Raw genomic sequence first — 12415 nt, 5'->3', positions numbered from 1 at the left:
ACACACACCTCTCCCCTTATTTTCTCCCTCTCACACACAGGCAACAGGGGAAGAGCCCGGACCAACAGTTCAGATAGCACGGGAGTTTCGCAGGATGGCAGAGGGAAGTAGGCCAAGTATCCTGCGCTTCTCTGCGGTCCTCTCAGGGACCGGGACGCAGAACAAAAAAGAACTGGCTACCTTTCTCTGCCCCTCCAACACTCTCCTCTGGTCCCTGGAAATGGTCTAATAAAGAAAGAAGGTAAAGCCTCAGTCCTGGCATTAAGACTGGTTAAAGTCCAAGTTCTGTTTATTAGCTGGTTCAGCTGAGGTGCCTTTCCCTGCCGAGTTTCCTCATCTGTAAAACAGGACACTAATAGTACCACGAACAGTAAATCCCTCACAGGACCGGGGGGAGGCACAAAAGAGAAAACACCCAAATGTACTCAGCCAAAAGGACTTAGAAAACAGGGCATGCTCTGGGAACGTGGCTGTTACTGAAAACAATGAGGGGAAGGAGGCTTCCGTCAATGCCGCGCACTCTGGCTCAATACTTGAGCAACAGGGGCATGGATCCAGCCTCCTGAGCCTGAGAAACAACAATGTACCATGGTAAGATCTTGTTCTACTGACCCTCCCCCCAGTGACATGTGCAGAAAAGCAAAGGAGGGGTGCCTGGGTGGCTCAGTCGGTTAAGCGGCTGCCTTCGGCTCAGGTCATGATCCCAGGGTCCTGGGATCGAGCCCCGCGTCAGGCTTTCTGTTCAGTGGGGAGCCTGCTTCTCCCTCTCCCTCTGCCTGCTGCTTCCCCTGCTTATGCTTTCTTTCTCTGTCAAATAAATAAAATCTTTTAAAAAAAGAAAAGCAAAGGAAATCGAACAGTAACCAAGGACTGAGAAGGGAAAAAGTCCTGGGGTGCTCCCACAGTCGGCTCTGCTGAGCTCCGTCTCCCTGAGCGCTCTACTGCCCTTCTTGCCACAGAAAACATCTGTCTCTAGGGGACCTTAAAAGGCACCCGAAGGAAATGACCGCCTGGGGATGGAAACGCTTACCTTGGGTCTGGATGGGGTTGAAAAAAGGAAATTTATCCTGGTAAAGGCTCTCAAAGGCACTATTTCTCAGGGCAGACACGGGCAAGGGCTGCAGGTCCAGAAGCTCAGTTGGAGGTGGGTACTTCTCTGGTAGGATCAGGTGCCGGAAGGAGACAGGCAGCTGGGTCTCACAAGCTGCCAGAACAGAAACGGGAGGGGTCATGAGCAGTCCTCCCTTTACCTGATGGCCCCTCAGAGCCCCTCCATGCACACCGGAAACCCCAAGGCAACAGAAGATAGGATCACTCTGACCCCAAAGTGCAGTCCAGTACAAAGGGCAAGACATGCTTACTATCCCCTGGAAGACCTGCCCGTCTGGGAGCCTGCAGAGATACACTCACAGAGCCAGCGGTCAGACACCACTCGGATGAAGTACTGAGGGGGCAGCGGTTCGAAGACAGGCACGAAGAACGTAATGAGGTGCTCGTCCTGGGCATACTTGGCCTTGAGTAGAAAATACTCATGGTGGAGTATCACCTCACTGTCCACATCCTCCACCAGAATCCAGAATGCCTCTGATGACCCGTGAACCTGTCAACACAAGCACAAGTGAAAGCACGTGAGCCAGCGTGGACGCACAGCTCCGATCCAGCTCTCCTCAGGAGGGAGCGCGCTGCAAGCAGGCCCTCTGCCGAGCAAGGCCTCACCTTTTCATCCCACTGGAAGTCCGGCGTGATGGTCAGCTCCACTTTCAGGGTGGAGCGCGTGATAGGCTGGAGGTGCACCGACAACTCCAACTTGGGGAAGAGGTGGACGTACTTGTGGATGGTCTTCCCCATCTTCGGCATGCGGATAAGCTCCCCTAGAAGGACAGGAGAGTACAGGGGCTGCAGCCCAGCCTACCAAGCACGGCTGCAAACTGGGCCCTGAGGGCGAGGGGCACATTCCACTCCAGTGCGCAGACTCCTCCCCTCACGCGCAGCGCAGCCCAGAGGTTTCGAAGGCCCGAGACCAAGAGCTGGCCTCGTTACTTCAGGGGGCTGTGAGAAGCGAACACAGGCCAAGAGGGCACCAGGCCTCAGAACTGCTCAGAAAGATGTCTGAGCAGTAAGGACAAAGAGGAGAGTTTCCCACATACCTATCTCATTATGATTCAGGTCATACAGGCGCTCAAAGGGGAAGTTTTTCTTCTCGATCTTCTTCACTACTTCCTCAGGGAGTTTCCGGAACTGGCGCAGAGGACACATGGACTGCCACCTAGCCAGGACGAAAACATCGCTGTCAGTCCCTTGCGTCACAAACTGCCCTCACCATAGCTTCCAACAGGTTAGCCGTGACCACACAAAATAGTCGTTAATGGAAAGCATCCGAAACTGCACCAGCAACGACACTTGAAAGCCATCACTCCCCACCCCTTTCCCCCTACCCCCGGGCTCCACCCAAAGTGCAAGTCCCATTTCATGAGTGAGGGCTGGAGATAAGAGCACTCCAAGGCTTCCCCAGCGTGCCCTCAGCCTGGGGACCTTAACTCATGCTGACCAGCTTCCAGCTCCCCGGGCCCTTACATGCGCTTGTCAATCATCTTGCAGAGGTTCAGTGTCTTGTCTGTAAGCTGCGCCCAACCTCGGTTCAGGACAATTTCAAAGATGGCACGCATCAACCGGCCAGCCGACTAGGGAAAGAGAAAGTATTCGCTCTGTTAAGTCCCTACTATCCCCAGACCTAATGAAGCCACCCAACACAAGGCTTCATTACCTGAAGGCCTGATGCAATTAGGCACACCACTCAGAAACAAAGTCCCTCTATAATTACTGTTCCCTTTTATATAGGAGATGCTTGCTGAACACAAAATAGTTAGAAAAGTGCTGCTCGAGCTCACTGTATACCTTAACCTAATACTCACTGCATGATTTTAAAGCTTCGGCTCACTTAGCACTTAGGGGTCTAGCAAGAGTAAAGATGCTAGTGACTTGCCCTTAGAGATAAAAACAAAGCAGAGCTGAGGGCCTTTTGCCATTTCCGGATTTACATCCGAGCCCAGGGGCCACAGTGGGAAGTCATTCTCTGTAGGGAAGCAGACACCATGTCCATGGCTCTCCCCAGCACTCTCTCTCACGGCCCTACCTCTCCACATGCTCAAGGTTGGTGGAACAGAGTAGCTATACCAGACACACATCAACCAACGAGCCTAAAAGGGCAAAACTTGGCCTTCTTTCCCCCTCACTAGGGTCAGGCCTCCTTTCTCCAAGACGCACACCAGCACAGGGCTGTGAGCTGTTAACGTCTCTTCGGGCAGCACCACTCTGCTCTCACCTGAGTGACATATACCATGTCCGCCATCAGCGCAAAGCCCTCCAACTTCAGCTGCGAGATGAAGGCCTGGAGCAGCACATTGATCTGGAAAAAAGCAAGGATGGTCAGAAGGTGGCCAATCACTGAACAGTCCAGTCCAAGAAAGCGCATCACACTTCTGTTCTGGAGTCCATGCCAGCTAAGATCTTGCTTTAAAGACATTAAATAATCACTACTCCACATAAAAAGAACACGTGAGAAGGATGCAAAAACTGGGAGAACGGAGCAAGTCACCAAACACAAACTCGAATTAGGAGATTACAAAACCACCGCTCCTTCTCCCCAGCAGGGGGCGTGCTCACCTTCGCGCTGGGCTCCTCAATGCTCTCCTTCACCGGGATAGGCACCCGCTCTAGCAGCTTCTGCAGCTCTAGCTTCTCCTCCTGCCACCAGAAGGAAAAATGTCACGGAAAAGCCAGGGAACCAAGGAGAGAACCCATCCAGCACCTCGGCAAGGAGTACCAAGCCCCTGTCCCAACAGGCTATGGGGGGACTCACCTCTCGCACAGTGATGTTCTTGAACTCTGAGGACAAGGAGAAGACTCTGAAAAGCTCAATCTCGCTCAGGGTGGGCTTCAGCAGCTGGTTGTAGGTCTGCACCGTGTCGTTGGTGATGTAGTAGTGGCTGGCGATGCGGCCCAGCTCGGTCACCTACGGGGGAGGACACTCAACCCAACAGTGATCAAGAACAAGTGGCCGAACTCTCACTGCGGACAACGGGTGCCCACCGGACGGACTCACAGCAACGCAAGCTCCCGGCCCACGCACATGAGCAAAGAGGGCACAGTACCCTGGCCAATGGTGAGCTGATACCCACACAGAAAAGACAGCTGAATTAGCCACCTCAACGAAAGTGACAGAAAGGAGGTACCGGCAGGCTCTAGTAGGCCATTTGGGAAGTTCCCAGATTCAAAAGCAATGGTCCAATTGCACCTGTTTTTCTACTGTTCCAAGCAACGGGCAATTAGACGGGCAGTACCCAAATCAAGAACGCATTTTGAAAAATTATCTCCTGGGGCTACCACTTTTACTGAGACCTTTGCCTCAATCCCTCAGCCCACTCACCTGGAAATTGCCTGTCTTCTTGTCATACTTGACCAGATTGTTCTTATCCAGCATCAAGGCAGCAGTATGAACCAGATCCAGTCGGCGCTGGTCCAGCAGGGGATCCCCCTTGAGGTCATCGTGAGAGATGCCATAGAGGGTTGGGGATCGGAGCATTCGGATATACAAGTAGGCATAGCCCAGCCAGTTCACCGCATCCTACAAGAAGAGAAAGCTTGTGGGTCTTAGCATGGAGAACTTATGTCCAAACGAAATGCTCCCATAGATTGCTTAGAAATTAATCCCCAGGGGCGCCTGGGTGGCTCAGTCGGTTAAGCGTCTGCCTTCGGCTCAGGTCATGATCTCAGGGTCCTGGGATGGAGCCCCGCATCGGGCTCCCTGCTCAGCGGGGAGCCTGCTTCTCCCTCTCCCTCTGCCTGCCTCTCTGCCTACTTGTTCTCTATCTCTCTGTCAAATAAATAAATAAAATCTTTAAAAAAAAAAAAAATCAATCCCCAACTATAAGAATGTGGATTTTATTGTCTTCTGAAGATTTTTAACATTTCATTATTAAAGAGACAGAGTGTGCTTTCTGAGGTCTCAGTAACAAGGTGAACCGTCTGCCACAGACTTGACAAGCTTCTAAGAGACTACTTACATCAAAGATGTGGGGTGCAGGGTTGGAGGTCCCTGGATGCCAGTGGCCCACAGCACCACACCGGAGACCATCCCACCCCTGGTACCTTGACTTCTCCTGAGAAAGCAAGAAGCGCCAAAAGCAGAGCCCTTGCCTACCTTGGCATTCTGCACGTTCCCCAGCACGATTTCGGCATTAAGCATGTCAGGCAACTTCGAAACCATCTGGCTCTCGATAGGAAGCTGCTGGTTGAGGAGGGACAGGTAGTACTGTAGCTCCCCGTGAGATGTGATGAGGATGCCTTCGCCCTTGGTGTCATACTGGGGTCTTCCAGCACGTCCGAGCATCTAGGTCAGAGACAGCAAACCAAGAGGGCTGTGGTCACAGAGCTTATGGATTTGTTCCCAGGCTTCTACTTTACAGAACCCCACCTTCCATCTGCCACTTTTTTGGCCCCCTTGCATACCCAGGATACTTTTCCCCACTGAAAATAACCTCAAAAGCTCTATACCTGCAGAATGTCCAGTGCCCCTAGTTCTGTCCAGCGCCCCTTCTCTGGACTATACACCTGGGTTCCTTTGATGATGACTGTATGTGCAGGGAGATTCACACCCCAAGCCAGCGTTGCTGTGGAAACTAAGACCTACAGAAGCAAGGCAAGGTAATAAGGAAAACAGATGTTACCACCGGAGGGTTAGTATCCCCTAGTCCTCTAGGAAACCGGCCTCAGAGCTTCTAGCAGGACTTGAGTGGGCCCCACACTTGTCAAGGTAACACTGGAATAAACAGGGAAGGAGTCCTTGGGTTCCTCATCTATTCAACAATTAACATTTCGCAATTCTAGAGATACTTAACAGGCAAAAGCGTAGACCAACATTAATCAACTTAAGATTACTAGACAATAACACGCCCTATTCTGAGAGAGAACAAACAAGGTCCTAACCTCACAAGGCCCTGCTTGGCGATATCTGGAGTCACCAACATGCTTCCTTTGTCATGCTTCTCAGACAATTTCCTAAAATCACTCACCTTCCCTCACGCAGTACGTAAAGAGCGGGCAGAGGGGGCACGTCCTATCTACTGTACTACCACACCCTCTGACCTGGTTTACCTGAGCCAGAAACAAAGTACTGGGCACAAACGTACGGCATTTGACATTTCAGGTCTTCTGAAGCCTACATTTTGCCCACCCTCACCTGAATGTGTTTATCAGCAAAAAGATCCTCTACAAGTGTCCGGTCAACTCTGGTCATGCCCGCATGATGAATAGCAAAGCCATACGGCAGAAGATCCTTCAGCTCCAGGTTCTGTGGGACAGAAAAAGAACAGGTGAGGAGGTGAGCCTCGCCGTGGGAACTCTACAGAGACTAAGTAGATCTCTTCAGTGAGACCCTGCCCCTTAACCTAGTCCCCATAACCACCCACAGTGCAGTCGAGGACTCTCTGGACAACCTTGGATTGAGCCAGTTACCAGGTAGGAACAGAGAACTGGGACTGTCTCCTCACCTTACACTGCTCAGCTTCTGTCCGAAGGACTTCTGTGGAGGCTGAGCCCTCTCTCAGAAACAGACCCAGCGTGTCCTTCTCTAGGCACATGTCCCGGATGGCCCTGGCCGTCTTCCCGGTCTCCTTCCGGGAGTGAACGAACACCAGCACCTACAGAAAAACCACTGTTGGCCACAGTCAAGAGACACGGCTACCGCAGCACCCCCTACGGCCCTGAGGCACCAGCAGCAGGAAGCAGAGGCTACACCATTATGAGGTGAGAAACCAAAGTCTAGAAGAGGAGCAATGGCAGGAACATATACTGACTCAGAAGCTGGCAAGACCCTATGTGAATGAAACTACAAAGTACAGTGGCAGAGTCCTGTAGCCGGGAAACTAGGCTAACTCTTAAGCACTCTATCTCTGAAACCATGGTTAAATATAATAAGGAAGCAAATTCAGGAAATCTCAATTACGAATTTGTGTTCGGGCACCTGACAGGATTCTAAGCCACCTGAGAAATGTGTCTGCAAAGTAACAGCTGAAATGTTGTATTAAATGGTGGGCACTAGACTTTATAAAAGGACCGAGGAAGTAAGTCTCAGAATGAGACTAGTACCATTTGGTAGGAAAGTCATCCAAGTATTTAGTGCCAAGAAAAGATTTGTCTCTTCATTTAAATTCATATGCTTTTTATCAGACAAAAATCTTATACACTATCTGTTGCTTTTTCTTAGTTTTTATCTTGATGTACTTAACAATCAATTAAAAAATTATATTTTTCTAGTAAAATGCTTTCACTAGTTTTTAATTTTCATCTTTATTTTTACTGTGTTACATTTTTAGTGTCAGCAACCCAAATCTTTTGTGGAAGGATCCCTGATAATGCAGAGACAGAGATTATCCGCACCTGGGGATTTCTTTTTTGGGAGTTTTTAAATTACAAATTCAATTTCTTATAATGGTTATGAGACTATTCAGGTTATCTATTTCATCTAGGCTTGAGTTTTTGGTAGTTGGTACTTTTGGAGGAATTGGCCCATTTCTTCTAGGTTCTCAAAATTTACATGTAAAGTCGTTCATAGTATTCTTTTATTACCCTTTCAATGGCTACAGATTCTATAGTAATATCCCATTTTATTCCTAATATTGGTGATCTGTGTGTGTCTTCTCTCTTTATTTTTGTCAATCTTGCCTGATTATATATCAAAAATTCAAAACAACAGAGTTCAACAGGAAACCATAGACAGACCTGATTTTTTCCAGCATGTTCCATGATTTTCTCATAGACTATTTCATTCATGATCTGGAAACGCTTGATAGCTTTTTTCTCTGTGATACCCACATAAGTCTGTTCCAGAGGCACTGGGCGGAAGCTAGAAGTTCAACAGTTAGACAAATGAGGCTTCTGGCATAGGATACTGAGGAAACAGTCATTTTCATTGCCCAGGAATGATACTCCTTTCTGAATTCACACCACATCAAAACCCAAAGACCCTTCTAATACCCAATCCAACAAAGCTCTTTCAAAAAGGGGAAGGGCAGCAAGAAGGTCACCCTGGTTAAACTTCTTCCACTTTTTCTCATACCTGTTGTCGAAGTAGAAGAGGCCTTTGGCAGGATCGACACGCAGGAAGGTAGCCACATCTTCATAGTTGGGGAGGGTGGCACTAAGACCGATGAGTCGGACATCCTCCTGGGTCATCTCAATGTTTCGGATGGCCCTAGCCACCAATGCTTCTAAGACAGGACCTCTGTCATCGTGGAGAAGGTGGATCTCATCCTAAGGAATGAGGGGGCCGCAAATTACCTCTAGGACCAGAAAAATGTAGCCCTCTTTCCAGAGAATAGTCCCGTCTTATAGTACATACTGGACATGGCAAATAAGGAAGAAAAGGGATCCCAAGCAAGAGAAACCCAAAGGGTGAGACAACATGCACTAGGAAATACTCCAGAAATTACCGTGCTGTGACCACTGAGCTATGTTGCTAGTTTAGTAAAACATGCTTTATGGCAAGAAAATCTGATACTTCAGGTAAAGGAGTTCATAACTTCACTCAAAGATAAATTTTTTTACTGAAAATGAAGATTCTGAGCAGACCATATTTATATCCAATAAGGCTTCACCTCTGCGCAGTCATCCTTACTACTCTGTACTTGCAAAAGATATCATGAATCAAAGGACGAGTTCTCATAGCCTAAGGCAGTGCTACCTGAATTTCAGCATGCAGCAGGGGATCTTACTGAAAAACAGATCATGGGGCACCTGGGTAGCTTAGTCAACTGCCCAACTCTTGATTTCCACTCAGGTTATGAGCTCAGGGTCAGGAGATCGAGCCCAAGATCGAGCCCAACATCGGGCTCCGTGCTTAGCACAGAGTCTGTTTGAGATTCTCTCTCTCCCCCTCTCTGTCTGCCCCTCCCCCAGCTCATGCTCACTCTCAATAAATAAATAAAATCTTAAAAAAAAAGATTATATTTCAGTAGGTGCGGGATGGGGCCAGGGACTCTGCACTTGTAACAAGACTCTGAGTAGCAAGGCTCTAAAGCAGGGGTTGGCAAACTTCATAAAGGGCTGGACAATCAGTATTTTAGGCTTGTGGGCCATACAGTCTCTGCTACAAACAGAACTAACCCTTGTACAACACAGGCTAGGGGTGCCCCACACAGTCGAGAATCTACTTGTAACCTTGATTCCCCAAAAACTTAACTACAAATAGCCTACTCTTTACCAGAAGTCTTACAACAACATAAATGGTTGACTAACATGTATTTCATACATGTTTTATATGCTGTATTCTTACAATAAAATACACTAAAAAAAAGTTATTAAAAGTATAAGGAAAAACACACAGTACTGTACTGTATTTTTTAAAAAATCAACATATAAATGGACCCATGCGGTTCAAGCCCGTGCTGTTCAAGAGTCCGCTGTACTTGATTCTGTCCCTGCAGCACAAAAGCAGCTGTAAACCACACGTAAATAAATGGGTATGGCTGTATTCCAAAACCAATAGCCACAGCTGGCCAACCCCCGCTCTATGATATTGAAAATCAGCACACGAGGCCTCCTTCCTGCTCTCCCGGACAACTTAGGCAAACTACACTCTGACTCAAAGTCATTTTTTCCTTGGTGCTTCTGTGTATATGGAACACAATATCCTGACTCCTTACTCGTTCCCTCTGACAATGGATTATTTATTTATAAAGCCCTTTAATATCCTGGGAAGACACAGTTATGTCTGTTTACATTTATTCAAAAAAAAAATTATGTTCAAAAAAAGACATGAATAACAACATGGCAAACACCATGCACCTTCTCAGAAATGCTTGTTAGGTGCAGATTCTCATTTAATGGTAACAGCAATGCTGACAACTGTCATCATACAGGCTAGTGACTGGAGGAAAGCATTGAAGAAATGGTCAGTGTTAAAACCCAGCAAACCCAGGGCACCTGGGTGGCTCAGTCGGTTAAGCGTCTGACTCTTGATTTTGGCTCAGGTCATGAGCTCAGGGTCATGAGATCGAACCCCGTGGCGGGCTCTGCGCTCAGTGGGCAGTCTGCTTGAGATTCTCTCTCCCCCCTGTCCCTGCCTCCCACCACCCCGGCTCACTTGCTTGCTCTCTCAAATAAATAAATCTTAAAAAAAAAAAAAAACTCCCAGCAAACCCTCCTCAACCAGGCCTGGTTTCTATGTCCCCAAGTACTCCCTGCTCACCAAAATGATGAGCCGCACGAGCTGGGTGTAGGTGCGCTCCCCACCCTTGCGGGTAATGATGTCCCACTTCTCGGGGGTGCAGACGATGATCTGAGTGGCACTGATCTCCTCCTTGCACAGCTGGTGGTCACCAGTCAGTTCCGCAACAGTGATGCCATAGGTGGCCAGGCGCTAGGTGGAGGGGAGGCACATCAGGTAAAACTGCTTCTAGGGGCCCTGCCACCACACTGTGGGAAGTCTGAGAAGAGGGTACTGGCAGGAGGTATCAACCCAACAGGGAAATATCAAATGAATTAGATCCATCCTACAAACACATACATGTAAAACAAATCAAGTTTACACTTAGGCAAATGAAGCAGACAAAGGATCTCTGGGGCGTCTGCAGACAAGAGGGGAAAATGGAAACTTGTAGATAACAGGACCTAGAATAAAACACTACTAGGTCGGGGCGCCTGGGTGGCTCAGTCGTTAGGCATCTGCCTTCGGCTCAGGTCACGATCCCAGGGTCCTGGGATCGAGCCCCACATCGGACTCCCTGCTCTGCTCGGCAGGAAGCCTGCTTCTCCCTCTCCCACTCCCCTTGCTTGTGTTCCTGCTCTTGCTATCTCTATGTCAAATAAATTAAGAAAATCTTAAAAAAAAAAAAAACATCACTAGATCTACTATCAACCATGGCCCCCGCGAGTGTTTCTTAAGTTCTTCAATAATGTAAATGATAACTACAGAAAACTGCTACACAGAGAATTAAAAAAAAGATGCTAAATCCGTGCAAAAGTCCAAGATAGATCCAGGATATTCTTGCTTCAGAAACACTCTGAACTTGGGTCATGCTCCACTTTGAAGTGGAAGAAAAATACCCTAGGAGGCATTCCAGGGATGGCCTAATACAAGCAGTGACACCCTAGACCCATTCACAATACCTTTCTACTCCCTTACCTTTCCAAAACTGCCCACCATCTCCTGTACCAGAGATCTCATGGGAGCGATGTAGATAATCTTGAAGTCATCCACGTTGATAGTGCCATCCATGTTAATGTGTTTCCCGATCTCTCGGAGCATACACATCAGAGCCACGTTGGTCTTACCCGCACCCTAAAACGGAGGTCGAGGATGAGGTCTGTTCACCTGCCCTCACTTCCACAGGCTTATCACCAAAACAGACACAAGAGCATGTCCTGGGAATTGTATCTGACCATTTAATAACTCTTCCATCAGAGAAGAACGAACTCGGGGCAGGGGTTGGGGGGGATGGAATATGGGTGAAGATGAACAATCCTGCCACCAAAAATAGCCAGCACTCCGCACAAGAGCGAGCGGTCAGGGCAGTTCTTACCGTAGGGGCACACAGCAGCAGATTCTCATCTGTCTCCAGAGCGGCACGGTAGAGTTTACTCTGGATCCGGTTCAGTGTTTTGAAGCCCTCAAATCCAGCCTGGGCATACTTCGGCAGCTTCTCCACTGGAAGCAGTTGCTAGAAGAAAGAAACGCCATTCACGTCCCACTGGCAGCACCCTCGTGCAGGCCGTTTCTGTGGGATGGCCAGGACCGTACTTCCTGCCCACCCCCCCTCCCGTAACTCTCCACTGAAGGAGATTCACTACTGTCCCAGGGCTCACAATCAAAACAGGGGACCTCTGAAGCAGCTCCCACATCAGGGATAAACTACCGATGAGACAAGGCCACATTTTGGCCAATGGGCTGAAATCCAAGCTGGAAGAGAGGTGGAAACTGAAGAAAACTGAGAAACGCAATTCACTCACTTCTTCTGAACCGAAGGGCTTGGGCTTCAGAGCAGGCACATGCACCTCTTCATAGCCCTTGCGCTGGCGGCGGAAGGACCCATCAGGAAGCTGACAACGTTTATTGGCCATGAAGTGGCTCCCCTGGGTAAAAACCAGGTCCTCCAAGTCCAGAACCTGCCGTGGAGCCAGTGCCTGGGAGTATGAAAAACAAAAACCCAAAGTGAGCAAGGTGAACAAATGAGTTTCCCATCCAGCACCGCCTTGGAAATGACCCTGAGACTTACCTCTCCACCCTGGTCCAGATCCATGGTTTCCAAGTCCGTGTCCATCCGGGACTGACGCACTCGCTCTCTCCGGGACCTTTCCTCCTATAATGGGGAAAGGCACAAAAAATAACAGTTCATCACCATTGTAGGTTCTGGTCCCT

The 12415-nt window shown here is 48.8% G+C and overlaps 1 protein-coding gene across 1 annotated transcript in view; it reads right to left on the bottom strand.

The window, feature by feature from the left end:
* SNRNP200 (small nuclear ribonucleoprotein U5 subunit 200) overlaps window positions 1-12415 on the bottom strand; it is a 29734-nt gene that overhangs the window by 9030 nt on the left and 8289 nt on the right. The window contains exons 10-29 of the mRNA XM_032410407.1: window positions 12273-12356; window positions 12007-12180; window positions 11580-11717; window positions 11183-11338; window positions 10247-10417; window positions 8117-8310; window positions 7780-7903; window positions 6549-6698; window positions 6239-6349; window positions 5554-5685; window positions 5201-5389; window positions 4427-4624; window positions 3860-4012; window positions 3664-3744; window positions 3323-3406; window positions 2575-2681; window positions 2148-2266; window positions 1717-1871; window positions 1411-1600; window positions 1031-1204 (exon numbers count right to left, since the gene is read on the bottom strand). Of these exons, the coding sequence (XP_032266298.1) occupies window positions 1031-1204; window positions 1411-1600; window positions 1717-1871; window positions 2148-2266; window positions 2575-2681; window positions 3323-3406; window positions 3664-3744; window positions 3860-4012; window positions 4427-4624; window positions 5201-5389; window positions 5554-5685; window positions 6239-6349; window positions 6549-6698; window positions 7780-7903; window positions 8117-8310; window positions 10247-10417; window positions 11183-11338; window positions 11580-11717; window positions 12007-12180; window positions 12273-12356 (2884 nt within the window). The remainder of the gene's footprint in view (window positions 1-1030; window positions 1205-1410; window positions 1601-1716; window positions 1872-2147; window positions 2267-2574; window positions 2682-3322; window positions 3407-3663; window positions 3745-3859; window positions 4013-4426; window positions 4625-5200; window positions 5390-5553; window positions 5686-6238; window positions 6350-6548; window positions 6699-7779; window positions 7904-8116; window positions 8311-10246; window positions 10418-11182; window positions 11339-11579; window positions 11718-12006; window positions 12181-12272; window positions 12357-12415) is intronic.

This window comes from Phoca vitulina, unplaced genomic scaffold (genome assembly GCF_004348235.1).
Source record: "Phoca vitulina isolate PV1807 unplaced genomic scaffold, GSC_HSeal_1.0 scaffold12, whole genome shotgun sequence".
Taxonomy (NCBI): Eukaryota; Metazoa; Chordata; class Mammalia; order Carnivora; family Phocidae; genus Phoca; species Phoca vitulina.
The sequence above is the reverse complement of the archived record's forward strand: the minus strand, read 5'-3'. Positions and strand labels throughout refer to the sequence as shown.